Source organism: Trypanosoma cruzi, genomic scaffold (genome assembly GCF_000209065.1).
Source record: "Trypanosoma cruzi strain CL Brener 1047053517131 genomic scaffold, whole genome shotgun sequence".
Classification (NCBI taxonomy): domain Eukaryota; phylum Euglenozoa; class Kinetoplastea; order Trypanosomatida; family Trypanosomatidae; genus Trypanosoma; species Trypanosoma cruzi.
In genome coordinates this window covers 438249-463504 of record NW_001849574.1, presented here as the reverse complement: position 1 = coordinate 463504, position 25256 = coordinate 438249, and the positions used below count along the sequence as shown (strand labels likewise).

The following is a 25256-nucleotide window of genomic DNA, read 5'->3' as shown; positions in this document are numbered from 1 at the left end:
TTTTGGTAACGCCATCTTCTGCCGTATTTTGACGCGTGACAGGTTCGTCTGCCGGGCCTCTCCGAGTGGCGGGGGCTTCTTCCCGGCCCGCCGTCTCCGTCTCCCACGCGGCTTGCTGCGCCTCTCTTGCGCTAACGCGTGCCTCTCGTTCCTGGGGTTTGGCATTGACCAACCCCAATTGGCATTTGCGTTCCTGTAGTTGGGCGCGGTTAGCCTCTAACAGCTGTTCGCTTCCGGCGAGCGCGTATTCTCGTTCTGAAACAAGGCCGTCGACGCACGCCATGTTGGCTTCGCATTCCGATAGGCTGCTATGCGCCTCTTCCACCCGCGAATTAAGCTGAGCGTTTCGATTCTACACGTCAGCGACGGCGTTCGTGTAGTCAGCGATCGCTCGCTCCTTTTCAGCAATGAGGAGCCCTTGCTGGATCCCCAATTCTCCGGCCGCTTTCACACGATGGGTAGGAACACCTGAGTCTCAAAATTTGTTACTTGAGGCGCCTGGGGATTCGCAATATTTCCTGTAAGGCTCGAATCCTCCGAGGGTCTGGCGATGTTTCCTGAAACCAAGCGTGAGCCTGCCATCGGGGTGGCCACAGTTAACGTCGCATCCGACGGCCCGTTTCCATCAATAAAGGCAAGCTGCGCCTGCATATCGCCATGTTGGCGCACCAGGTGCGGAGGACGGGCGCCAATATCGCTCCACTCGGAGGCCGTGTAAAATAAACAAATGCCATTTCCTTAAACCAACCTCGCTGTGTCTGTAGGTTTGAAAATAAAAATAAAAAATTATCTGGCCGCTACCGGCTCACTGATCCCTTAAAGTCGTGGCCTCCCCAAAATCATATGGTAGAAAAAGTGACATGAAGGAGCGTATTCTTTGTGTCAGGATATTTAAGTTGGCCAGCTCTCCCGCAAACATTCTCTTTACAAGCTCCGATCAAAAAAAAAAGAAAAGAATTTGACAATCAAAGACGCTTAAACACAAAAATACACCTACTCATTTTTGCCTGAACTCAGGCCAGTGTTCCCTTATTCATGTAAAAATCCCGCCTAACACCTATGTATTTTTCACACGCTACGCCGATTGGAGCGGCATGAAATTCATGCAGAAAGCGACGCACACCGCCTGCCGTCATCGCATTTAGCCCACTTGGCAGCCAAGAGCGGCGGATGAAGTATTCTCGTCGTGGTTCTGCCGCTGCTACCAAAGCGAGTGCCCAATATAATTCTTTTTTTCTGTGGGAAACCCTGGGGCCAATAAAATTCGCACATCTTAATGAAATCGCCGGCGCTTCCTCCGTAACGCTCCTCAGCACCCTGTTTAATGCCGCGTGGGAACGCCAACAAGATGAATTTTCGCTCCGGAACCCCCACTTTGAGGGAAATACTCTGAGAGAGAAGAAAAAATTCGCTTTCCTTTTGCACTTTCCACCGCCCATTCAAAACTCAATCACCTCATCCAGTGGGTTGGCGCGTGGTGGTGGGGCCTCGTCGACTGTTGGGGATCGTGCCTTCGGTGCCCGACGCTCCACCAGCGGGACGTCAATATAATTCCTCTCCAATAATCCCCCCTTTTGCTTTTCGTCGGCCGTCTCCTCTGGCCCATGCATCCCCAACGCCCAGAATCGCGAAAAGTAGCACCAGGCAGCTACAATATCCGTGACGTCATGAATGGACGCGCTGTCCGCTACCGCGTCTGGAAGTTTCTGCAGTTCACGCCACGCCTGACGCTCCACCTTTCGCCGTTCATTCTGCGAGCTGTTCTGCCGATGGAAACGCTCCAAAGAATACAACACCTTCGCTGTTTGACGGCAAAGGGCGGCATCTGAGGAGAATGCCGTGGAAGCTCTACTTTGGCAGTGCGGAAAGGTTGGCGCCAGCAAGAAACGGCGAACACACGCAAGCCTTAGAACCAACCTAGGGGACGTCATACCGAATCCCGATGCTCCTTCCAATTCCACTTCACTCCCTCCTTCCAACACACAGAGAGACAATAAAATAAATAAATAAATAAATAAAATGCAAAAATTAAAAAGCAAAAAAAGAACTGGGTCCAAAGAAATTATACGGTTTTGTATCCGCAGCCCATTCAAATATAAAATTCGTAATTCTCTCGAGAGTGCAAAACACACATACAGAGAATAATATTGGTGGCCACGATAATTGTGCCAGTTTTTCTTTTCAACAGGAGCAGACACCCCAATGCCTGGACAGACGTGCGACACCGAAATGCCCCCACAAATTTTGCTTAGATGAACCCCTGAAGATCCTCCAATAGTTCCTCGTCGGTTCTCTTCCGACCGCCTGGATATTTCTTTCCGCGTCCGCCTGTCCACGGTTTTGGGAATCTTCGACCATCACAAGAATCATTAACGTCGTCAAGAATGCTGTTATCGTCACCATCACCGTTAGACTCCAACCTTCCATGGATTCCTGGGTTACAACTTTTGTTCTGTGGGACAATCTTCTCCTTGGCTATGATCGACCCCATCAATTCATCTGACGGATGGCGATCCAACACCACAGTCTGACCTACGGAGGCGTTTTGCTTCGCATCCTGATCATCCAAAAGAAGATCCACTGCGGTATTGACATCTGTGTACACATGCGCTTTATTTCGAGAATTCAGCTCAACCACAAAACGAAACGGTGACAAATGCGGCCTCTCTAGAATCGTTTTCTTAGACTTATTTCGTAGCCTTCGCTCTTCATTGCTGAGAAACGCCTGCGCTGCACCGCCAACAAGAAGATTAAGCGACTGATTTTGCAATAATCCATGAAGGTTTTCCCCATGACACGTCGCAATAAGATGGACACCTCGTTGGGTCATGGACCATGCTGCCTCGGCCTCGGAAGCTGTGGCAATTTCATCTACAACAACATACTCAGGAGAGTGATTCTGCAAAATCTGGGTCATAATTTGACCCTGATCCTCACGACGAGAAACTTGCACCCGTCGGCAGCGACCCAAGAATGGCAGTGGAATCGGACAATCTCCGCCGATTTCGTTGGATGTGTCCACGACAATGACGCGCGGCTTCGATGGCTCGCGAGACAGAGAGGCAGCGAGGTCGCGCAAAAGAGTTGTTTTTCCAATACCCGCCTTGGAGAGGATCAGAACACTCCCCTTGTGAGCCAAAGGAATGAGAGCCCGAGCGACGTTCGGCACGTAGCGACCTACTCGAATGGTGATGCCAAGCGGCTCCCCCAGACGACCACGCCAGACGGAAACACGATGTGGCGTGTTCCGAATACAACCGCGTCCGTCATCACCAAAGTGACCAATCTTCTCAATGGAAAACTGAAGCTCGCTGACAGATGGGGGTGGTAATTGAGCGACCCATTCGTCACCTCGCACCTCCATCTCCTGACCAAGGTGCACAAAGAATTCCTCCACATCCGCATGAGAAAAGGATGGATGAGAAATAACGGCTTCACGTAGAGAAGGCGCCAATATGGATAAGAGATGTTTCACTTCCGCGTATGATGTGCATAAGGCCAAACCAACTAAATCCTTTTCAATCATCTGCTGTATCTTCACAGCATCCTCTCTTTCCATAGCCGTTTGTAATGAGTGATGTATTGTTTTCCACGCCTCGCGCAAAGTCCCATTTGACCACATCGCGTCTTCAGTCCGATATTGTTCTATATCCGCAATACATTCTTGAATATACGCCAACGGCATAGAAGTAGGAGGCTCACGCCGTGACGGTCCCTCTGTAAACCCCTCATCCAAATAACGTCGAGTTGATACTTTAAAAGGAACCCCTCGACATCGTATCCAACGCTTTGAATGACGCATACAAATGAGCCCCAGGGAGTTGTTATTATTTGTCCAGAGCATAGACCGCCCCCATCTTGGCAGCATCGCCTCACTTTCCTTCTATGCAAACCCCCTTCCTCCCCAACCTTCTGTAAGGGTTAGTTGTTATCGATATATTTATATGGGTGACACAATTGTTTAAAAGAAAAAAAAGAAAAAAAAGAAAATAAAGAAAATAAAAAAAAAATGCCAAGAATTGCCTGTCAAACATTTACAAATAAAGACATAACGTTTCGTTAATATTGAGAATCCGAATTGCTCCCATTCATTCCTTTATTTATTAAAGAAATAAACGCGTAAGTACAACGTTACGTTTATTTTTCGTACAAACACGCACATGAACAGAAGCAAAAAGAAAAAAAACATCTCTTTTTGTGATTGTTCATAGAAAAGTGGTTTCGCTTACATGAAGTCATCTTCATCCGGGACTCCTTCTTGATTTGTGTGCATCTTCGTTTCGTCCATAAGAGATACGTATGACTTCAGGTCCGCCGCCCTTTTCCTCGCCTCCATCTCCTCCTTTTCGCGCTGTTGCTTTTCTAAGAGAGCCTTGCGTTCTGCTCGTCGTTCTTCCGCGTCCCGCTCCTCTCTCAACGCCTTAAAGTCCACATTTTCTTTTGTGATTTTTGTCTTCTCCAACTTGTTAAGCAGCGCGTTATTTTTCTTTTCAACTGTGTGGTAACGGCGTTGGGATTCCACATGAAATCCCACCTGCCCAGCATCCATCCCCTTCGTCTTCAGTAGGTTACTCCATGGTGTGTACACTACACGGACGTGATTCAGCTTACATCCCTCGATACTGTTGGCTTTGGTAAGCTGGCAACACTCCTCAATCATCTCCGGTGTTAAATCATCCATGCCCTTTCCCTTCGGCATGCGCACGTATACATGCGCACTGCTGTGATTGTCTACATGGAACCAGATGTCCTCTGGCCACCCATACTTGATAAGCTCCTCGTTCTCGTACTTGTCACGGCCCATGTAGCAGAAAACTGAGGGGTCGGAAGCGAGAGTAAAATAAAACACCATAATCGCCAAATTGCTGTGAACCCACACGTATACTTCTAAAAAAAAAAAAAAAAAAAAAAAAAAACTGCTTTTGGAAACCAAAAAAGGAAAAAGCCATGCTAATGGAAAGAAGAGGTGAGAGAAAAAAAAAAAAATTGGGGCAGGGGTTCAAACCAGCAAAAACAACCGCGCAGGCCTTTTTTGTTTGTTTGTTCCCCAGCAAACTCCTCCAAAAAAACAAAAAACATCAACCCCATCCGAAAGGTGCCTTGTCAAGATGATGCACAAAGAAGAAAAAAAATTTTTTCCTGTCTCGTTCCTTCCCTCACACCTCTTCTCATCTCTCCATATTTCTCTCCCCCTCCTCTATCCCTGTTTCTTCATCCATTCTAAGAGCTCTTCGGGGGGTCCATGAGATAATGTCGTAATCTCTTTGCCTTGGGGAACAGCTGTATCTTCTTCCCCTCCATGGGTTCATGTTTAAAGGTGTCGCAGCATTATTTTTTCTGTTTTCAGTCGACACACTCCTACGGAAAGGGGCAGGAGGAATAAAGCCTATTTCCCAATTACTTTGGTTTCTATGATGAATATCCTTCTTCGCGTAGGCATCAATGCCATAACTGGTGAAAGCCGCGTGCTTCTCTGTTACACTTTCCCAATGAGGAAGAGGATGCACCATTTTAATACCTACCCTTCTATGCTCTGCGCTCTTAGAACGTGGCGCGGGCGTGTGACGCCTGCCGAAGCGTATCGGCTTCTTTATCATAGGTGGTGGCACCGCTCGCTCCTTCGGGGGTTCATCCTTCGGTGCCAGTGAGCCAAGTGAGAGATGACTCCGCTTTAGCGGACTTGTATTTAACGCATGCGGCCGCGGCACAACAGCAGGGCTTTTTTCGTCAAACGGTGGTTGTTTACACCGTTGCCGTGCGTAGAGGATTGGTTTTTCTTCGTATATGGCCTGAGCCGCGGAGTCGAGATGCGAGGCCATTTGTTTAGGGACCGCCCTCCGCGCCGAATGCACCTCCGGCGGGCCCGGCACAATGGGATTGCCGCAGCTGCGATCGGGGAAATGACGTCGCCCTCCCGCGGAGAATGCCCGCGTGCGCCCCGGTTCGTCCGGGCGCGGGGAGAAAGGCGTGTTGGGGAGGCTGCGCTCGGCCAGGCTGTGATGGAGCGTCCGCCGGACACGAGGGCGGATGGAGTCGCGATCCATGGCCTCCATGAAGAGGGACCCCACCGGTCTGCGCCTCTCATTCACGTCCAGCCCGGCACCGAGTTTGCCCATCCTCTATAAAAAAATTAAAAAACGATGAGAGGGGCCCACAATTCAGGTAGAAAGAAGAGGCATGGAAAGAAAATAATGAAAAAAAAAAAGGAAGAGAAACTTCCCTTCATTCTTCAGGAAAACCAGATAGCCTCCATGTGTACAAAGCAGCAATGTACAAACAAATTCAAATTGACAAAAGGAAGGAAGAAAGTACGGGTTCAATGATCAAGCAAGAGAGGTGTTGGTGAAGGCGGCGACAAACCCATAAGACTCACAGATTTGCCACTCCCAAACCATCCACGTTAAAAATCACAACCCACAAACTTATGTACCGTGGCGCCCCAACTAAACTACGATACGCCATAGTACGCCCACACAGCCAAAACAACTGGGAGAATGGCAAAGAACAACCAAAGAAATGTTACTTCAAAGACACGCAAGGCAAAATGAGAAAGCATACCGAGAGACATGGATATAAGACCAGTCACAACCACTATAGCACCAAGATAACGATGCGCTAGACGCATTTTGGCACGTTGAGAGGTTGTAATTCGGTGATCCAAAAGTCTGTAGTAAATGGTGAGACCAAGCAAGGTCTCCAGCACCTGTGAAAGTTCACATACACCACCAATGCGAGCGTGCCACGTCACAAAGTGCGCTTTGGATCGCCGAAATTTACTCCACTCAACCGCAATGATGCCAAACGCGCTGATAATTTTTAGGATGAGTGCATAACGGCGATGTGCCTGCATCAAACCACATCTCATTCTCGGGTCCCGCGCATAACCCTGAATAATAAAAATGGAGCCAAGCAACTCCGGAATGATGGCAACGAAGGCAATGACCATCAATATCGGATGATAAACAAACACATCCGTCCAAAACGTTGTACGCGCTCTCGCTACAACAAATACAAATAAAAAAATAGAGGAAATGGAAACAAATCGCCGCGTCCACACACTCCTGCAGAGCCATTCCATGCAAAAGGTCGCACCGCTCCCGCCCTGAGCCTCATTGAGAAAATGATCCTGCTCAAGGGCAGGCACTGCCGGTAAAAGATGCGGTTGCTCCATCGGTGCCACTAATCCTTTTTTATTCCTACTTTTTCTCTTTTTTTTTTCTCTTCTCTTTATTGTTGCTGCTTTGTAAAAAAAAAAAAAAAAAAAAAAAAAAAAAAACTTCCCTGCACAAGAGTGACTAAAGTAACATGAAGGCACACAAACTAAAATAAGAGCAAAAGCAGTGTGAGGGGAAGGCACAATAAATAAAAAGAAGAACTGCTTACAACTTCATGCATTGAAATATCAACTCGCAGCAAAATTCTTCCGGAGACATCCTCAAAATGAGAAAATTAAAGGCGTTCTTTTTTTTCTTTTTATTTACATGTAAGGGGAGTGTTCGTTTCATACATCACAAAAAATCACATCGCCACACCACCACCCAATCTTCCCATTCACCGCCCTCATTTGTCTTTGCGGTAGATCCCAGAAAAGCATCGGTGTGTGCAATCTCAATCCAGCAACACCCCCTTTTTCTCCGTATTTACAAAAAAGTAAAAAAAAGAAAAAAAAAAAGGGAACGACTCAGCCTGTGGAAAGAGCGCGAATCATGAATTCGGCACTTTCGGTAGCGACGCTAATTGTGCATTCCCCAAAGGAACCAGCCGGTTGGAGGCACGGTACAACTAATAGAGAATCCATGGACTCTGTCATCAAAAGCTCGCACTGAACGACATGATGCCGTACATACTGTGAACGCACCATCACTCGATCTGCCGGTATTTGGCCTTTGATACCTTCACCCTGACGGCCATCATTAGCCAAGACAAAAAAAACAATAGAGGGATCCGTGTAACTACAATCCTTAACCTGCATTCGGATTACAAAGGTATCCAAAATCCTTGCGGGGTAAATTTCAACTTGGGGATTTCGTGTTACATCGTAGTAAGAGCCGCTTCCCTGTGGCCACGACACGATTACACTTTTCTTCTTCCACACAGGCAACGGTGTCAGTTGTGGTAGCGGGAGAGAGCTCCATATAGTAAATTTCAATTTTGCTTGAGACCCCACCGGGTGAACACACACAACAAGTGTGTATCGTTCCCCAGGATGCACTTTCGCTTCCAAATATACAATTTCATCCGTGATGAATGGGCTTGACGCCACAACAGACTCGTCGCGCAACACGCCAACAGATCTTGAGGGTCTGCCCTCCACCAAAGTTGTCTTCACAAGGAACATGCCCAGGGCAGTTTCATCGCTATCAGGCGCCTGCGCCTTTACAATAAGTGACCCTGTTTTATTCTCCATATTTCCAACGGTGGCATGGGAACCAAAACAAAGTGCAACCTGCGCATTATCATCGCCTGTTCGGTATTCGCCACTGCACTCTACCGTGTCACTGTAGGTAAGCGTATTCCAATGGTAAGAAGGATCTTCCTTCCATATAATAAATCCAGATTGGCTAAATATACGAAAGAGAAACTTACCCATGACACCGCCCGTATGGGAACTTGGTATCACCCAATAATCTTCTCCTGCCTCCATAATGCCTTCAAAAGATATAGAGTCCGTAAAGACATAGTCCGTTGCCACAACAATCTCTTCCCTATCAGACGCATATCGAACAGGATATTGTTCATGCCGAATAATGTGAAGTGCAAGGGAATCAATATCTGTGGGTGTGAAGCGTGTGTCAGGAACGGCAAGGTTAATAAAAAACGGAGACTCCTGACTAATCTTCAGACGGTAATGGGGGTTAAGATGCCAATTTTGTTCATGGCATGACCCGCCCGCACTGTTTCTTCCCCATTCGTCTTCAATAGTACGTTGATGAAACCCCTGAAACAAATGACATAAATGGACCTGAGCAAATGCAGCAATAAAGTCCGTGTATGACATCCAAAAGGAGGAGTTCTTTGCAACGGAGCGTTGATTTCGGAGAGCAGCATCCACCTCTCGATAACGTTGCCACTGCACGGATTCATCTGACCAGTCTCCCTTCCATTGCATCTTTGTCCAAAAACTGGAAAGCTCAATAAGGCGTGCCCCACTCAGTTGCTGTAATTGCAGAATGCGATAGGCATGAGATGGTTCAATACCGGGCAGCGTCCCATTTGCTGACCTGCTCACCGCCACCATCATCGCCCCCGCGCTGTGGACATCTGACATCGTCAGCCACCACTCATCGAGTTGAAACTGCTCATGGTGCAAGAAGCGTACAATACCCACACCACCGCTCAAATCACTTAATGTTTTGGCGCAATTCGTTTGCCTTTCATTATTGCCCTGATAGTTGCTGCTCGTAAAGAAACTCGTCCCATCAAACGAGTACACGCTGTGCCCACGAGTGGTTATTGAAAATCGGTTGATTCTTTCCGTCCTGGAAGATAATCGCGAACGGGGATAATCAGGAGCGGAGAGGCTGAGGGCGGGATACCCACCATTTAACTTTGCAAGGGCCTTCTCGAGAATGCATGGCCAGAAGTACTTGTCATTCACTGGGTGAGTGAAGATAAGTTCATCCTTATTATTTACAGGAAGAAGATCATCCACAATAATGTATCGCCATGCCCCATCAATATGAACCCGCAGGCCATACACCCCATGGCCCAAAGAATTCGAGCCTAACACGGTACTTCGGAGACTTTCCAAATCATTAAAGACAGCATCCACACACACAAAAATCCATGAAAAAGATGGTGGGGATTGGCTCGGCAGCACCAGACGAGATTCCTCATCCTTATCTGGAAACAGCCTCGCCGAGGGATAAATGTCTCCTATGCGGCGCCAACCCGCAATACGATACAGCGCGGTGGCACGATGTTGAACAGCGACATCATCCGCTGCAAACTGGTGATCATAAAACCACGCATACTGCTGTTCACAAAGCTGATCTATAACCGAAACAGGATTATCATCATAGAGAAATTCATGTACACTGTGCGAAAAGGACAACAATGCGGCTTCTATATCATGGGCTTTCAATCGCTTACGTTCAAAACTATCTTCATACATGGGCGCTAAAAATGCCAAGTCTGGTGGGAGTTCATTTAAACCTCCATTGGCTGCCGCCGCCGCTGCTGCTGCACGAAAGATTTTAGCAGGTGTGATGCGTTCTCTGCCAGATTTTTCCTCATTTGTAGAGCTGTTTACATCTCTACTGCCTGGTGAAGCCAACAATCCCAGTTCCCTTTCCGCAACCATCTCCTTTACCCTTCTATTCCTCTCCAGTTGACATTTGATTGCCTGAACAATGGAATTCCCTATGCCTGTTCGTTCAAGCGTCATAAATTCAATCACAGGGTTTTCCCTGACAAGTTGGAGAAGCGATACTCCCGCATTCATTGTTAGTGGGTTGTCCGAAAGGTTTATCCGCAAAATGGACGGGTGCTGCCGCAGAGCGAGACAGAGGGCATCGATGGCAACATTATCTAGCTGTTGTGCCCGAAGGTCAAAGACACGAATGTTCCTGCAGCAGCGGACAATCTCCAAGAGCGGAAGAATGCCCTTTGGACCTAAAAAGTTCTTTGAAAGGTCAATGAACACCAAACTTTGGTATTCGTCCGGAACATCTGACAAAAGCTGGCAGATGGCAGAGTTCTTGCGGCAGTGCAGTTCCACACACTTCTTCTCATAAATCTCCCGCAAGGAAAGGCCGGCAAAGTACGTGGTCATTCTAATGACGGAAGGCGATATCTAACTCCCGTGTGAGCAACGCCTCCCCCTTCCAGTGGGCCAACGCGAAAAAGCGGGCGGTCCGTGACTGCAGCACCAACAGAAAAAAAAAAAAAAAAAAAAAAGAGGTGCACAGAAGGAAAAGAGAGCGGTCATCCAAACAAACAAACAAAAAAACTAAAATATATAAAAAAAATGAAAAATGAAAAAAAAAAATAATAATAATAACGTGATGTTTGTCCTGTTTTTATTTTTGCACTCTTTTTGTTTTTAATTATTTTTGCATACATCCTTTTCTGTTTGTTCTCGTTGCGTCCCTCGCCGCAAAAAAAAAAAGATTATTTGAGTGAAATCCCGTCGAACTCACTCCCCCTGGCAATGCCGGCCACCTCAGCGTAGTGCGCCAGTGTAAAGCCGCCTCGTATTCTCTGAAAGAAGCCCAAAAAGCCAGCCATGTTCCCTTCACCGGATTTTTGTTGCATGCACAAAAATTGACACTATTCACCAGCGTTCGGGGACAGACGCGTATTAACGGGGCCACAGTTGCGCCACCAATAAAGCCTGAAGGGCACATGTTAGCGTGCAGCTAGCGGGCAATCAGATTTAATCGTTTAAAAAAAAAAACACAGGAGGGAACAACAACAACAAAAAGAAAAAGAAAAGAAAAAAAAAAGAACCACCGGCAGGCAATCCAAAGCGCCGTGTCCCTTTCAAGCAGCCCTAATTTTCCTCTCGCACGGACGGATGCGATGAATTCAATTCGGTGGCATGGAAATCAGTCTCCTTCACATCAGACACGGTCGCTTCCTCCGCCGGCATAGCTTCCATGGACACTTCTTCTCCCGCGACAGTCGATCTTTTCCAGTGAAGCAGCATCTCCCTGCACAAAATAACGAAGACACCGTAGCAGAGAAAGCTGACAACGTAAGCGCAAAGTACACTAGGAGCCAGGCACAGTCTTTTTCCAACCGGAACACTCGGGATGATGTATCTATGCATAATGATGAGAAGCAATGTTGGGTTAATGAGACGAAACACAATCCACAGAAAGAAAAGGCTGTAAAGTGCAACAGAGTACATTTTCGTGTTGGACATGCCATTTTCCTCCAAGGTGGCCTTTGTATACAACGATATATTTGTCGTTTCCACAAGCATAAAACACACAAGAATAAAAAGGCCATATGGACAATATCCGATAAACATGTAAATAAGATACGGAATACTTGAAACAACATGATGAAAAACAAAACACAGCCAGTTTGGTTGTCGATAAAGCACCAATACCGCTGTGTCGTACAAAAAGTACCCAATACTGATGCACAGTAATCCCTGCATGAAAGAAACATTACCAATCGGCTCATAATTGTCTCCCCACTTCATTGAGGCCACGCCACCGAGTAAGGCGGGAACAACAAGAACACTATGAAAGACGGAGACCACACGGGAGGTCAAATCGCATTGAATTTCTATCGTCATCGTCAAAAACTGACGGTAATGATGCCTTAGCACCGAACTCATACTTACAAAAAATAAAGAGAAAAAAAGGAACGCGGTGCTAACGCATAAAAGGCGTTGAATCACCGAAAGCCCTCCTACACCATTCTGGCATATGTAATCTCCGTTATGTACATTACCTGCGTTACATAGGGCCGTCATTTCAAACAAGAAAAAACCAGCCAACCCTATAATAGTAATAATAATAATTTTAATAATAATAAACGGAGGGCCTGCGCTCGTGCGTCTGTATGTGTGAGTTCTAAAACCCTAACCCTGCAATACAATAAGAGGAAATAAATAAATAAATAACTATGGATTGATAGGTAGATGTAGATATGGAAGAAAAAGCTCCAATCAACGGAAACACGTAATCACATGCCAATGCATCTAAAATTCACACAAAATTAAGAAGCGACAACAAAAAAACAAAAAAAAAATAAATGACATATCTTTTTGTTTTATTTTGTTTTGTCCCTTTTCTCCTTGTCTTTTCTTTCTTGACCGCTCTTCCCCCTGCCGACAGCAGAACAACGCCACGTGCGGCAATTCCGTGCCTGCATGCGTAGAAGAAGTTCAGTCTCTCATCTTTCCCCAATTCCCCTGCAGACCATCAAAATTCAACCGTCCAACCAGCAATAACCCTTCTTTTTTTTTTCCACACACACACGCACCCCTCCTTCTTTGCTCATGCCTTGTCATGCGTTCCTCCTCCCCTGCTACGCGACTTTGGTCGTCTTTTCCCCTTTCGCCTTGTGCTGTAGCGCCACGGCCTCCTGCAGCCGGTAGGCGATGCGTGCGAACCATGAGGAGAGGGAAACCGTCGCCAGGAAAAAAATGCAGGAGACAACCCACAGCCTCGCAAAGTCACTCCTGCCGTAAAACTCCAACGGGACGGCTGTCGTCATCCACAGCGGAATCGTCGCGGCCCACAACACGATGGCGGCCACCGCTTTGAGTAATCCCGGCCTCTTCCCGTCGCCCTCAGCGCCGCGAGGGTGAAAAAATAGAAACGCCATAAAAGGGATAAACCACACAAAGTATTGCACGGTGCATACCTTATTAAAGGCCACAAAAAGCATCGTTTGTATACAACACGCATGGGCCACGTTGCGGCGCAGTTTGTACGACACAAAGAAAAGCACAAAGGCTTGAGGAACAAACGCAAACAGGCCTGGAGCGTATTCAGACTCCAAGCCAAGGTGGCTTCTTGCCATGTTAAGATACATAAGTAACCAATATGGGGAAAAGTTGTGACGGTTATCTTCTCGGTACAAATGGTACAAAAACGCTTCATCGAGGTATTGCTGACCAAACCACTTGTAGCACATCATAGTTGGAATGGTAAAAAAAATTACAACAAGAAGGCCACAGAGCGTGACCGTGGGAACGACACGCCCTAATTTCTGGAAAAAAGTTTCTGCTTTCGTTTCCTCCCATACACCAAGCACCAGGGGAAGGGAGTAGATTACTGGGTATAATTTAAAGTGAATGGCAAATCCTAAGACGGAGGCGGCCTGAAAGTATTTGGACTGTGCAAACTTTGCCAAAACAACAAGACTCATAAATGTAACTAGAATATCGCTATTTCCACGTGTTGAAACCACCACCATAATCGGATTAAATAGGATAAACAGCGACACCATCCATTTGGCACTCCGCTCCGTTGCAAACTTCAAAAGGACAATGTAAGAGTAGTAGGCAGCACCCAGATCGCATAGGGCAAACAGCACCTTCCCAAACGGGTTTGCTACTAGCACGCTAGGCAAAATGAGAACTGCAAGAAGTGGTGTGTAGCGAAATGTGGTTCGATCAAAGGGCGAACCTCCCATCCACATCTCCCGTGCCCCATCCAAAATAATCATGTAGTCGATGTCTGTGTACTTGACACGAAACCAGCGGTCGTGAAAATGTGCGTAAATAATGAGGATCAGGCGCACAATGCCGCCCAACTGTAAGAGCCTTCGGATAGTGACACCATCGATCCACGACCGATCTGAATGGCACGGCATTACAACCCCCGAACAACAACGTCCCCCCAATAGTAAATTTCTACTCCTTTTTTTTCCCTTTCTTTTTTTTCGCGGTCCAGCAGCAAAAATAAAATAAAATAAAATAAACAAAAAAAAAGCGCACATGTCGTAAAAATGATGAATGTCACAGGTAAAAAAAAAAAAAAAATTTTAAACAGGCTAGAAAAAATATATATGCGGCGCATGTGTGTTTTTTTTTGTGCCACCCAACGCAAGCCGTCCAAGGCGGGGTGATGGACATGTTGCTTCCCCTGCCCTTATGCATTTCTACACCCCGAGCGCCTTTTGTCTCTTCTTCTTTTATTGTCGTTGTTGCTGGGCGCAACCACCACCACCAACACCACCTACTTTCTGGGTGTGAAAAGTGGCTGAGAGGCAGAATGATGCGATGAGAGGAACAAAAAAAAAGACAAAAAAAAGGGAGTTGCCTACAAGAGAAGCCACACTTCATTTGACTTCATTTGAAGCAAGCAATTAGATGCGGCAGTGAACGGGAGCAACGGATGATAATGATAAGAAGAGGGGAGAAAGGGACGTCACATGCCCCCTTCACTTGTTTTTTTTTCTCAGTCCCGCGCGGACTGGCTGAGGCGCTGAATGATGAGCTTCTGCTCCTGCTCCACCTTACAGAGGGAGTCGTACTCAGCAATATAGCGGTCCAACTCCGTCTGCTTCTCGCGAAGACGTACTTTCGCCTCCTGCACTGTGCGAAACCGTTCCTCTGCCTCGCTCTCTACAATGTTGCGGGACCCAATGGCCCTAAGTTTTTCCTGCTCGATGGCCTCCCCCAGCCGCTCCACGATGGACATAGTTTGGTTCACCACATTCCTGAAGTCATCCATGCGGCCGGTGAAGCGCTTCTCCACCTCAATCGTCTTCATCAGCTGGTCAAACTTCTCGGGGTCATACATGCGAATGGCGCCATGGGCGTCAAACATGACAAGTTTGTCATCCTCCATTTTTCTTGTGTGGGGCGCTATCGCTTCTGTCAACTTCTAATCTCTTTCCCAGGAGACCGGAGAAAAGGCACAGGGGGTATTGTGTGCAAGCACACAATCCGCACTTGTGGCGAGAAATTTACCATCCCTTCTTCCTCCATTTTGTTGTTTTGTTTCGAGTGAATTTGTCGCTCAAATAACTCTCACTTGAAGTAATTCTCCCCTCAAACCACCACAAGAAGAACAACCCCAAAAAAAAAAATGCTTCGGCTCACTGTTTTCTTCTCTATATCTGCTTCCTTCACACCCTCGGAAGGGAGGGGGCTCCGCGTTATGCATCGAGCGCCGCCTTCACGCCAAAAGAAGCAGAGCACACATGAAAAAAAAAAAAAAAAAAAAAAAAAAAAAAAAAAAAAAGATAAATAAATAAATAAACAAGAAAAAACAAATAATCATGCAGTCTCAGTTCTATTTTCACTCTACATACTCCACACAGCATTCGACAAGGTCCTCAAGCACTCGTGGATGAAGAAGAAGCTGTTGATTTATGGAATGAAGCGCAAGGAAGCGCTGCTCTCGCCGCTGAAGAAATGATGCGTGATCTGCTAACACCTGCGATAACGATCCCATGCTGCTGACCAAGCCGTAGAAATGTAATGCTTGAGAAAGCCATTTCATGACAACAGAAGTGACCAGACCAGCACCCCCATTTCCACCTTCTGTCTCCGCCTCCGTGGCGGTATTGTAGAAGCGCAGAGACTCCAAAACGGGTGCAAGATCACATGAGCATTCTGCACCATCCCTGAGACTCTGCAAAAGTGATACAGCTGCGCTGTAGAGAGACTTCCGCATCATGATGATCTGAGCAAGAGGATGACAAGATGACATCGCCCCGCAATGCTGCAAAAGACCTCCGTAACGTTTCGCCAACGTGCGCCGGGCGTTCATAACAAAATCCGGTGAAAAGTCGTTTTCGGTGGAGCCAATCTCTGACAAGAAACTTTCCTGCGCCGCAAACAACAGGTTAACATTGTCAAGAATGACTGTGGCTTCTATGGGACGTGGGCGCTGCTGTGGCTCCCCGTGAAAAAGACGTTTTATCCAGTGCACCACAAGTTCCTCGCTAGGACTACGCAAAAATGTTTCGGAATCCGTGTGGACCACATTTTTCTCCAATACACGAACAACGAGACCCCTATCATCAATGACGTTGGAGCCTGTGTTGTAGATGGTAAGGTTGTAGTGCTGCGCACTGCGAATCTCAATCTGTGTGACTGTACTCTTGTCAGGCAACAGGCAGGGGGTCACCATACGGACCGCCTGATCCTCCTTCCCCTTCGGCAGCGGAGTCCATAACTCCTTCACAACACTAGTGGGTTCTGTTTGACCAAGTCGCCCACGATGCACAATGACACGAATGGGCACAGACACAGATCGGTTCGTGAGGACATCTATTGTCTCAATGACGCGAGGCACAACTGCTAGGCAATAAAGTTGACGGAGTGCTTGTAAATGCATCTTGTTATCCGAAGTTGTATCGGGCCAGACCGGATAAAAGGCCATGACCAGCGCCGCAACGGAGCTGAGTGAGTTTGAGAGTGTAAGTTGGCCTCCCCCAAGGAACAACAAACCAATAGACATGGAGAGTGCAAGATGATCGCCATATTTCACATTCGTACGCTTGTAAAGTTTCTGCATGACAGAGAGGCACTGAGCGTCACCCGTCCCAGCCATGATAAGGGCCAACGCCACTGTACATGCCGAAAGACACGGTTGAAAAGCGCCCGTAGAACGCTGAATGGTAATAATCGCCGCTCCTGTAGTTCCAATTCTCCCTCGCATAAAACCTTTCAATTCACCGAGAACCAACGCCTTTGCGTCAGCGTCCATGGAACCTGCGTAGCGCATACCCAAAGCCAAAATAACACCAGCAAGACAGTGTCCTAGATTCATCATGAGGTAGGAGACTTGAGCGGGTGCCAACCCACTCTGCCGAGGAGATTTTACAAGTCGCATTAAACATGAAGGAATACTTTGCCGAACCCATTCACACGTGGGTTCAATGCTTGACCACAAGATAAGAGAAGACATCATAGAGCGTAGTAGGCAAAGTTCCGGATATATTCCCTGCAGTCCCACCAAACGGTTTGGGGGAGACACTTTTTTTGCCATGGAAGCATCGTCTGTCTGCATGTAAATAAAGCCCAGTGCCACAACCGCCGCGGGGCTCGAGACGGCAGTGTTAAAGCAATCACCTTCATATACGCGAGTGCAATGGCTCCTAAAGGAATCTTTTGTGTTCCGCAGCAGTAACGCTCGGGTAAGAAAGTGACCACTATCGGGATTGCGTTCATTAAAGACCTCCAATCCCTCACAGGTGGATGGAACAGTTTCACGGCGTGCCCCTTCCATAAATTTTAATAGGCGATTCTCAACATTTGGCACACCATGCGAACTCCCAATGCCAAGAAAAATGAGGCCGAGACTAAACCCCGCTCCCAATGCATATCCCTCTCTGTCGCGAAAATGTTCATCCGATGGAAGGCGTGAAATTTGTACAAGAAGCATCTCTGCCAAAAAAGCGTCTGGGCATCTCTGGTGTAGAATTCCAATGGAAACCAACGCGGCAGTTTGAGCGTCTAGGGAAACCTCAATGTCTTCTGTGGCAGGGGTGAGGGACTGCACGTGCATTGAGAGACAATTAAAAACAATGCTATTACACGTTCCACGTAGACTACAACTAAGACCCAGCATCACAGCGATGGTAACTGTCTCACGACCAGAAAACTCCGATTGAGGTGAGACAAGCAGTGAATATATATCAGTCCGCTGAAGCAGTTTTAAGTGTCCCAGAAGTCCTGCCGCAAGGAGTAATCCAGATCGGGATGCAAGACATGTGATATTACGTGTTTGGTACAGTACCCAGTGCCGTGTGATGGATTGTTCCTCCTTCACATGACCATGACCCTGAGGCAATGGAAGGAAGCGCAGCCCCGCTGCACACCCGTTGTGAAACAATGGCCATATTAAATTCTCTGAAGAAAATTCATCTGAGCTGTTTGTGATTGTAATCCCATCGCTCGTTCGACCCTCTAGATTTAGACGTGGGATTGGCACACTATCACGCAGCCTAAAATTCTGCGTGCAAAGTGTGAAAATGCCACGTCCCACAGGAAGAGCGGTGGCACGTCTGGAAAGAGTTTTTAAAGAGGCGTAAATGGCATCCGCGCCGTCTAATTGACTTGGCAAGGCAATGGGGGCGGCCGTGTTTAACATGGTCTGCACAATGTCCATTCGAGGATCGCCCCAGTGCTTCGGGAAGTCCGGTCGCATAATGACGCCATCATCATCATTCAGAGTGGCACAGTATTGCCTTCCAATGGACCGCTCCTGTGCAGCCCGCACAACATCACCGGATGAATCCGCATAGCGTAAAAGCGTGGGCGCATGCTGTTGCAAGCGATCCAAACGCCCAATGATGGCATTGAAGTCATTGTCCCAAGTATCATCTACCTGATCCTTTGCAATAGCCAAAGCTCGCTCAATCGGCTGCGCCACGCCGACGCAAAGCTCCAAAGAGACAAACTTGGGATCAATACCATATTTTAAAAGACCTCGGCACAAAAGAAACCACCAGCGAGAGGCATGATTGTGCTGTGCTTGAGGTGTATCAAAGCAATCCACCAGCATAAAAAAAAGACGGTTGGCCATAGAAAGGGGCGAGGTGGAGAGAACCCCTTTAATGGCTGGCCATCCACCAGACATTCGCGCCTTCCCTGCAAGTGCACGCTGAAATATGGTGTACAAAATAGGCGGAGCCCCGCTGAGGACGGCGTCTGAGGAAGAACCGGCATAAAAGACGAATCTCTCAAGAAGGATGTGTTCAGGCAACGTCCGCTGAAATTCGTGTGCTGGTGATGGTTGCGAGACCACCGAACTGCGATTTGCAAAGCCACTTGTCTCAGGCACACAGAGACAGGTTGAGTAGTACCAAACATATTGGGTCCACCGCATCAATTTACTCAACTCAAGGTTCATATGCGCCAGTGGCTCGAGTAAAACCCAATGTCTTTCCTGCAGCTTAAGGCTCTCACACAAAAGATGCAAAACAAATACACTGAGTCCACATTGATGCTGTGTCCAGAGCTGAATGACATTCGGACCATATTGGAAGGCCTCACGGCCATTTTTTTCCGGGGCGCATGGACTGCACAACGAATGACGTTGCAACAAATCAGCATTCAGGGCAATAGGATCAAGAAGAACATCACACAACCGTACCTCCTCCCTCTCCTCATGCCCGAGAGCATTTTTTAAAAAGTATCGTCCATCGTTCTCATTGCAACCACCAGCACCAGTATTGTTATTATTATTCTCAAGTATGTTGCTTCTTCTGCTTCTTCCAATCATACTTGTACGGACAACTTCTATGATTAATTCAATACAGCCAATGCCAAAATCCCACACATTCCCCAAATGTTTGCTTTCCCATGCACGCCGTAGCAACTCACACTGTAGCGATGCGACACAATTTGCCTCTAAAACCAATTCAAGCGCCTCCAAAATAAAATGTACAAGCGGGTGTTGCTCCTCCAAGAGCGAGGGAAAACTAACAACGCATGTCTTTTGTTTCAATTCATGTGCGTGCTTTTCTCCCCTTTCACTTTCGTTGCCGGAGGAACGCGGGGTAGCATGAAAAGCAACCGCAGAGCCCGTCTGATACAACACACCATTCACTATAAAATCCTTTGGCAGTGTAGTCGCGAGGGAAATTGTGGCTACGCTATTGGAGGAAGAAGGGTGCTCCAGGATTGTAGGAACATGATAAAGAGTCACCTCATTCATGGATGGGTAATGGCACACCATAATGGGTTGCATCATACAAGGTCGCAGAGAAGGAAGCACAACTGGAGGACAGTTTGTCGATATAGTGAAGAGCAACTCCAACGCACCCTTTCCAGTCAGGAGGTTCGGTGTTCTCAAAACATGTAACAAAGTATGAGGTGCGTCAAAAAGAAACAGTGCCTGAACAGGGGCATCTGGACTCTCAGAAATGGTCACAGAGACATCCGTCGCCTTGACATGTAATTGTGGCACATGTAAACGCTGCGGCCACCATACCCAAAGCAAGGAATCCAAATGTTCCACTAAAACCGTCGTTGCAAGACATATTTCACTGCCTCGCACTGCCACCGTCATTAACCGTCCCTTGTATGTTTGAAACTGGGTGAGAATAATCGCGTCCACCAACGCGTACCCTGGCGTGGCACTGCCACTATCCACCTGCGACGAAACTGACATCATTGTTACGATAGGATTGCTGGGAAGACGTGTTATCAATTCCGAACCTCCAGCACTCACGTAAACCGGTCGAAATGTCAGCTGAGAAGCCATCCACCATAAATCTGCTGCCTGATGGAACAGAAACCCCTCCACCTGCAGTGCCCTCGATGAGGATCCCCGTGAAGACTGCTGGCTGCCGTGGACAAACACGCCACGTAAACCCGGCACGACGGTCGTGGGAGCAATGTTTTTTAGCACAAAGTGTGTGACAGCAGCGGGGTGCACAGTGTTATAGGCGGAGCAGATTGTCGATGATTGATGTGCGGTGTAGTGGCTATGCCGATTCTTTGGCTCATCACGATGAAATACGCACAGATACTCCTCTTGCACTGCTTCGCTGCCGCAATGAGCTGCGGCTCCAGTGCGTTCCCCACCGGTACTGTCCAAATTAAGTTCCAACTCACTGTTGGCACATGTACTCTCTGGTAAAACAAATGCGGGGTCCAAACTTCGCTTCTGCCTGGAAGGGGCGGGAAATCGTGTTAGAAACGCCCACTTCACGTTGCGATGGGATACGGAAAAGTGAACCTCACCGTTGTGCAGCACCGAGACATCCCGCACACCACCCGCCTGCTTCTCGCCCACTCGTATCGTGAATGCACTCTGCATGCCGTGAGTTCACAAATCTCTCTCTCCCCTTTTTCCCCCTCGCCCTCTCTGTATGTGTGCGTGCAATAAGAGCAAAAGAAAAAAAAAAGCAATAAAAAAATTCCAACCCTCTCCCTCTCCCTCTCCCTCTCCCTCCTTCTTTCTTTTTTTTTTTTTTTTTGAAGCCATTCAGTGAGTGGAAACAAGAAGAAGAAAAAAAAGGCACATTTATGCCCCATGCACTCCGACACGCACACACACGCAAAAATACACCACAAGAACAGGGCAAAGACAAGACAAATTCATTCTTTTTTTTTTTTCTCTTGATTTTGTTATGTCTTTTCCTTCCAAACTCGTCACTGCAATAAAGCAGATGGCACGGCAATCCACGACAACGCACCAATGAAACACACATGATACTTCATTTAAAATAATAATAATAATAATAATAATAAACCCATAAAAAAGGCCTAACACCAATCAACCCACATCCCCTCAGGAGAAAAAGAAATTAAAAATCATCAAGCAAAAAATATATATATATATAATATACACGTACATCACGGTAGTCTGCGTGATCAACGGTAAAGCAGTATCTGATCCGCATTGTACATGCAGGATGGGCTCACGGCTCTTGCGTTTAATGGGAACCAGGCCGCATCTGTGAAGAGAGCCACACCGTGCAAGGAAATAGCGGTATGATCAATCCAAAAAAACTCGGTTTGTCGCCCATTTGTTGTGGAAGGTGGAAGAATCAACTCACGTACGTAACTCTTCACTTCTCTTCCTGGACAGTTGATGAATGCTGAGGCGTTATGTTGCGACGATGCCTTGACTGGGCACGCATCAGACAACATGTGATTGACGCATGCAAAGAGTTTTTCCATCCATGTGAAGCAAAAATTTGAGTCGGATATTGCGCGCCACTGACCTCCAGTGAATATCCAATGTACTCCATGGCAGACACAACGCACCGGCAAAGGTCGTCGCATAAAGAAAAAAAACAAATCGGTTTGCTCTACAAATGCGGCATTCACGATAAAAGCAACGGGTTTCATTCCCTCTGTACACGGGCAAGAAAAAGGAATTTCAAGCGCAGAGCGAAACTGCAAACCCTCATCTTGTCGTTCCTTCTCTGTAATCCAAAGAGAAGATTTGAATTTCATCTGGCGGCCAAAGTGAAGCAACTGTGCCTCGAGACTCTGGGAGTAGCGCTCGCCTCTAACGAGCGAGCGAGGAGCGGATTCGTTGGAAGGTGAATTGTGCGAAAAAAAAACGCCACGGCGGGACGACTCTACAACTGTCAAAAAAGACGAGCGTTGCCTGAGGAGCCCTGGGCGCATCCGGATGGGTGACAGCTCCCTGTTGACCAATGACATGATTACCTGGCATGCACGAGAGGACAGGGGAATGAGAAAGTCCGCAGAGAGAGAGAGAGAGAGATCCGGGGCGTCACACGACAGGACGTGGGCAGCAGGCGCGGCTGACACTAACGGAGTGGGTGACAACAAAGACAACACATCATAAAGAAAGAAAAAAAAAAGAAAAAAAGGGAGAAGGCAATCCAACTGTCATTCCCTGCAATTTCTTTTCTACGCCTAATTCCCCAACCAACCAACGTCCATGCGGTTCAGCTTCTTGTCATCATTGAAAGCAATATTCGAAAAGACTTCACTGATCCTCTAATCAAATAGAAGGAGCAAAAAAAAAAACAAAAAAAAACAAAACTAACAGAGTGACTTCTTCTGGAACCACACATACGCACACACAAATTATAAGTTTTGAATCATTCCTTTTTCATCTACCTTTTCGATTCACTCTCTTTATTCAAGGGAGCAATGGTTTTTCTAGGATATCCAGCACCTCTTGCACCCCAGTCGTTGCCTCCTGGAGACTCACCTCACATATTTCCAACAATTCGTGAAGCTGCTCTTGATTACTTGTTCCATCGCTTTCACCTTCGGAAGCCGAATCGTTCACATGGGCCGCAAACGTCGGGACTGAAGCAAAAGTAAAGCCTCGAACAGCTGGAGTACGTGTGCCACATGCCGCCACGGCCACAGCGACGGCCCCTTGGGAGGGAGTCTTGTAATAAGAGTAGTTGTTATCGGTCATGGATGTCGAGGCCAGTGGAAGGGAAAACTCCGACATGCCCAAGGTGGGACTCTTTGGCCACTTCTGCAACAAAAAACTTGACCCGACCGAGCTTGGAAGCGGTGCTGGTGCAAAGTGCGGTGTTGGAAAGGACCGTCCACTGCCCACAGAATCTGAGCAATGCGCCAGTACACTTCCTACGCGTTGTTCAGCGGGGCATTCCCCTTTCACATTGGTCGCCGTATTACTCACCAATATCAGATCTCCCTCTTGCTTGAGGGAGGCACGCCATAATCGGTTGTAAGTGACACTGACGCTCACCAGCCCGTCTACTGCCCAAACCTTTTTTACACAACTATCGGTTTCCAAGCGCGGAAGTTCATCCATATCCACAACCAGTCGTAGGACTATATCGCCCGCATCCACATACGTAATATCCACAAATAATTCGTGAATGCGCAAATACGCAAAAATAACACGTATCAATATTTTTAGAGAATTTCCCTGTTGCTCCGTTATCGCAAGTCCCTGGGAGGCAGCTATGGCAGAAGGCATCTTGGAGTTGGGAGACACCAAACCCGGCACCCTAAAGTCTTGAAACCGCCAAATCTCCGCTATAGCACCCTTGACATACACAACCAACGCTACTTGTGACGCCAGCCCTTTTTTAGCCTGATGGGCTTGCAGAGTTTCCTCGTCTGCAAGACATGGGCCCCGGTCAAGCATATGCAAATCTCCAAAGGTGAACGTCTCACAACCCTTTAGCGGAGACCTGCCATTTCGCACAAGACGAAGAAGTTTCACAATAAGCGTATCGTCCATACAACTTAACTAATGTGCCCTTCTTTTTTCTTCTCCACACACACACACCTACGCTTTTTTCTTTAAGTTTCTCTTTGCAACCCTCAACTTCTTACTTATTTCAACTGCCTCACGTGATATGTGCAGTTGAGCGTTCTGCAGTTCCATCACATAACGTTAAGGCAAAAAAAAAAAAGAAAAAACGCAAAGCAACAAGGCCAGTGGAATGTGCACATCGAGGAGAAGAAAACACGGACACATATCAGAAAAAAAAAAAAAAAAGAAAAAAGAAAAAATAAATTCTCCATGTTTTCTATTCATTCTGGGAAGGGGCACGTGTTATGTGTGCGTGCTACCTTTAAAAAAAAAAAAACGCTCAGTTATTTTTATCCGCATTAATCTGAAGTTCAAACCCACCTTCTCAGACCCCCCACGCATGCACATTCTTCCCCTTTTTGCTCCTTGAACGGGACAAGAGTGACAGGGTTCTGTGAATGTCACGTTTCCTTCCCTTTTCGAGAAGTTTTGTCAAAAAACTGAAGGAAAACACAATTTTTTAATTGTGGAGAAGACGTAGCGTCATCGCATACACAAACACACACATTTGTCGGCAACGGGGTCCATTTCGCCCCACAAGAAAAACACCCACTACGCATTCCCCTCTGATTGCCTGCGTGCCGTCTGCTTCTTTGCCATCTCCGCATTGGTTGGCACCATGGGGTATTCGGGGTCTTCTTCCCCCCTCGCCAGGAGGTCACCTCCCACCACCACAGACGAGATGAATGCATCGGCGCACAGCACCGGAATAAGCTCGCGATCACTGGACGGGACCACGCGAGGAAGGTTGTGGAGCGGGTGATTCCTCAGATGCTCCTCCAGCGATGATGCGGCAACGTCACAACGGCACGCCTCCGCCTCCGCTAATTCGTCGCCGTAAGTGAAAGGGCAGAGGCCCCGCGCAACACACTTCCGAATGACGTTGACAATTCGAATGACATCATACACGTCCTGCACGCCCTCGTGAGATCGCACCGCGGCACGAAAGTCAAACCCGTGGGCATCAATCATGTGGCCCAGACAGTCTTCCGACGCTGTGTCGCATAAGAGGCATACAGCAGGCTCGACACCCCAGTCTTCATCATCACCATCATCGTCACTTTCAACCACGTTGGGTTCATTGGCACTATCTTC

The 25256-nt window shown here is 47.4% G+C and overlaps 13 protein-coding genes across 13 annotated transcripts, besides 26 other annotated features; all 13 read right to left on the bottom strand.

Annotated features, from left to right (window-relative positions):
* Nucleotides 1-936: a mobile genetic element.
* Nucleotides 1-16409: a sequence feature (heterozygous, non-Esmeraldo-like haplotype).
* Nucleotides 770-790: a sequence feature (AT_rich).
* Nucleotides 770-935: a mobile genetic element.
* Nucleotides 1440-1931, bottom strand: Tc00.1047053511507.120 (hypothetical protein, conserved; the record flags this gene model as incomplete). Its single annotated transcript, XM_806476.1, has 1 exon — nt 1440-1931. The coding sequence occupies one exon, from the start codon at nt 1929-1931 to the stop codon at nt 1440-1442; it is 492 nt and encodes a 163-aa protein (XP_811569.1).
* Nucleotides 1997-2019: a microsatellite.
* Nucleotides 2249-3868, bottom strand: Tc00.1047053511507.110 (hypothetical protein, conserved; the record flags this gene model as incomplete). The annotated part of the gene is made up of 1 exon (XM_806475.1): nt 2249-3868. The coding sequence occupies one exon, from the start codon at nt 3866-3868 to the stop codon at nt 2249-2251; it is 1620 nt and encodes a 539-aa protein (XP_811568.1).
* Nucleotides 3964-4010: a microsatellite.
* On the bottom strand, nt 4226-4852 carry Tc00.1047053511507.100 (hypothetical protein, conserved; the record flags this gene model as incomplete). The annotated part of the gene is made up of 1 exon (XM_806474.1): nt 4226-4852. One exon carries the CDS (start codon nt 4850-4852, stop codon nt 4226-4228), a length of 627 nt encoding a protein of 208 aa, XP_811567.1.
* Nucleotides 4890-4916: a microsatellite.
* Tc00.1047053511507.90 (hypothetical protein, conserved) lies at nt 5169-6116 on the bottom strand (the record flags this gene model as incomplete). Its single annotated transcript, XM_806473.1, has 1 exon — nt 5169-6116. One exon carries the CDS (start codon nt 6114-6116, stop codon nt 5169-5171), a length of 948 nt encoding a protein of 315 aa, XP_811566.1.
* Nucleotides 6449-7171, bottom strand: Tc00.1047053511507.80 (ferric reductase transmembrane protein, putative; the record flags this gene model as incomplete). Its single annotated transcript, XM_806472.1, has 1 exon — nt 6449-7171. The coding sequence occupies one exon, from the start codon at nt 7169-7171 to the stop codon at nt 6449-6451; it is 723 nt and encodes a 240-aa protein (XP_811565.1).
* Nucleotides 7246-7276: a microsatellite.
* Nucleotides 7682-10774, bottom strand: Tc00.1047053511507.70 (calpain-like cysteine peptidase, putative; the record flags this gene model as incomplete). Its single annotated transcript, XM_806471.1, has 1 exon — nt 7682-10774. The coding sequence occupies one exon, from the start codon at nt 10772-10774 to the stop codon at nt 7682-7684; it is 3093 nt and encodes a 1030-aa protein (XP_811564.1).
* Nucleotides 10878-10899: a microsatellite.
* Nucleotides 10933-11002: a sequence feature (T-rich).
* Nucleotides 11421-11450: a microsatellite.
* Tc00.1047053511507.60 (uncharacterized protein) lies at nt 11495-12430 on the bottom strand (the record flags this gene model as incomplete). The annotated part of the gene is made up of 1 exon (XM_806470.1): nt 11495-12430. One exon carries the CDS (start codon nt 12428-12430, stop codon nt 11495-11497), a length of 936 nt encoding a protein of 311 aa, XP_811563.1.
* Nucleotides 12459-12492: a microsatellite.
* On the bottom strand, nt 12988-14406 carry Tc00.1047053511507.50 (mannosyltransferase, putative; the record flags this gene model as incomplete). The annotated part of the gene is made up of 1 exon (XM_806469.1): nt 12988-14406. The coding sequence occupies one exon, from the start codon at nt 14404-14406 to the stop codon at nt 12988-12990; it is 1419 nt and encodes a 472-aa protein (XP_811562.1).
* Nucleotides 14366-14388: a microsatellite.
* Nucleotides 14433-14456: a sequence feature (AT_rich).
* Tc00.1047053511507.39 (intraflagellar transport (IFT) protein, putative) lies at nt 14868-15260 on the bottom strand (the record flags this gene model as incomplete). The annotated part of the gene is made up of 1 exon (XM_806478.1): nt 14868-15260. One exon carries the CDS (start codon nt 15258-15260, stop codon nt 14868-14870), a length of 393 nt encoding a protein of 130 aa, XP_811571.1.
* Nucleotides 15619-15688: a microsatellite.
* On the bottom strand, nt 15714-21191 carry Tc00.1047053511507.30 (cyclosome subunit, putative; the record flags this gene model as incomplete). The annotated part of the gene is made up of 1 exon (XM_806468.1): nt 15714-21191. The coding sequence occupies one exon, from the start codon at nt 21189-21191 to the stop codon at nt 15714-15716; it is 5478 nt and encodes a 1825-aa protein (XP_811561.1).
* Nucleotides 16410-17044: a sequence feature (haploid, Esmeraldo-like haplotype).
* Nucleotides 17045-17776: a sequence feature (areas merged during assembly that could not be assigned to a particular haplotype. This can correspond to areas where the two haplotypes were merged or to regions with more than two copies in the genome that were merged during assembly.).
* Nucleotides 17777-18416: a sequence feature (areas merged during assembly that could not be assigned to a particular haplotype. This can correspond to areas where the two haplotypes were merged or to regions with more than two copies in the genome that were merged during assembly.).
* Nucleotides 18417-19100: a sequence feature (haploid, Esmeraldo-like haplotype).
* Nucleotides 19101-19880: a sequence feature (haploid, non-Esmeraldo-like haplotype).
* Nucleotides 19881-25256: a sequence feature (heterozygous, non-Esmeraldo-like haplotype).
* Nucleotides 21298-21326: a microsatellite.
* Nucleotides 21600-21625: a microsatellite.
* Nucleotides 21698-21722: a sequence feature (AT_rich).
* Tc00.1047053511507.24 (hypothetical protein, conserved) lies at nt 21749-22549 on the bottom strand (the record flags this gene model as incomplete). Its single annotated transcript, XM_806477.1, has 1 exon — nt 21749-22549. The coding sequence occupies one exon, from the start codon at nt 22547-22549 to the stop codon at nt 21749-21751; it is 801 nt and encodes a 266-aa protein (XP_811570.1).
* Nucleotides 22696-22733: a sequence feature (CT-rich).
* Nucleotides 22998-24086, bottom strand: Tc00.1047053511507.20 (hypothetical protein, conserved; the record flags this gene model as incomplete). The annotated part of the gene is made up of 1 exon (XM_806467.1): nt 22998-24086. The coding sequence occupies one exon, from the start codon at nt 24084-24086 to the stop codon at nt 22998-23000; it is 1089 nt and encodes a 362-aa protein (XP_811560.1).
* Nucleotides 24332-24365: a microsatellite.
* Tc00.1047053511507.10 (hypothetical protein, conserved) lies at nt 24714-25256 on the bottom strand (the record flags this gene model as incomplete). The annotated part of the gene is made up of 1 exon (XM_806466.1): nt 24714-25256. A coding segment is annotated over one exon (543 nt), but the record flags the coding sequence as incomplete, so codon positions are not given.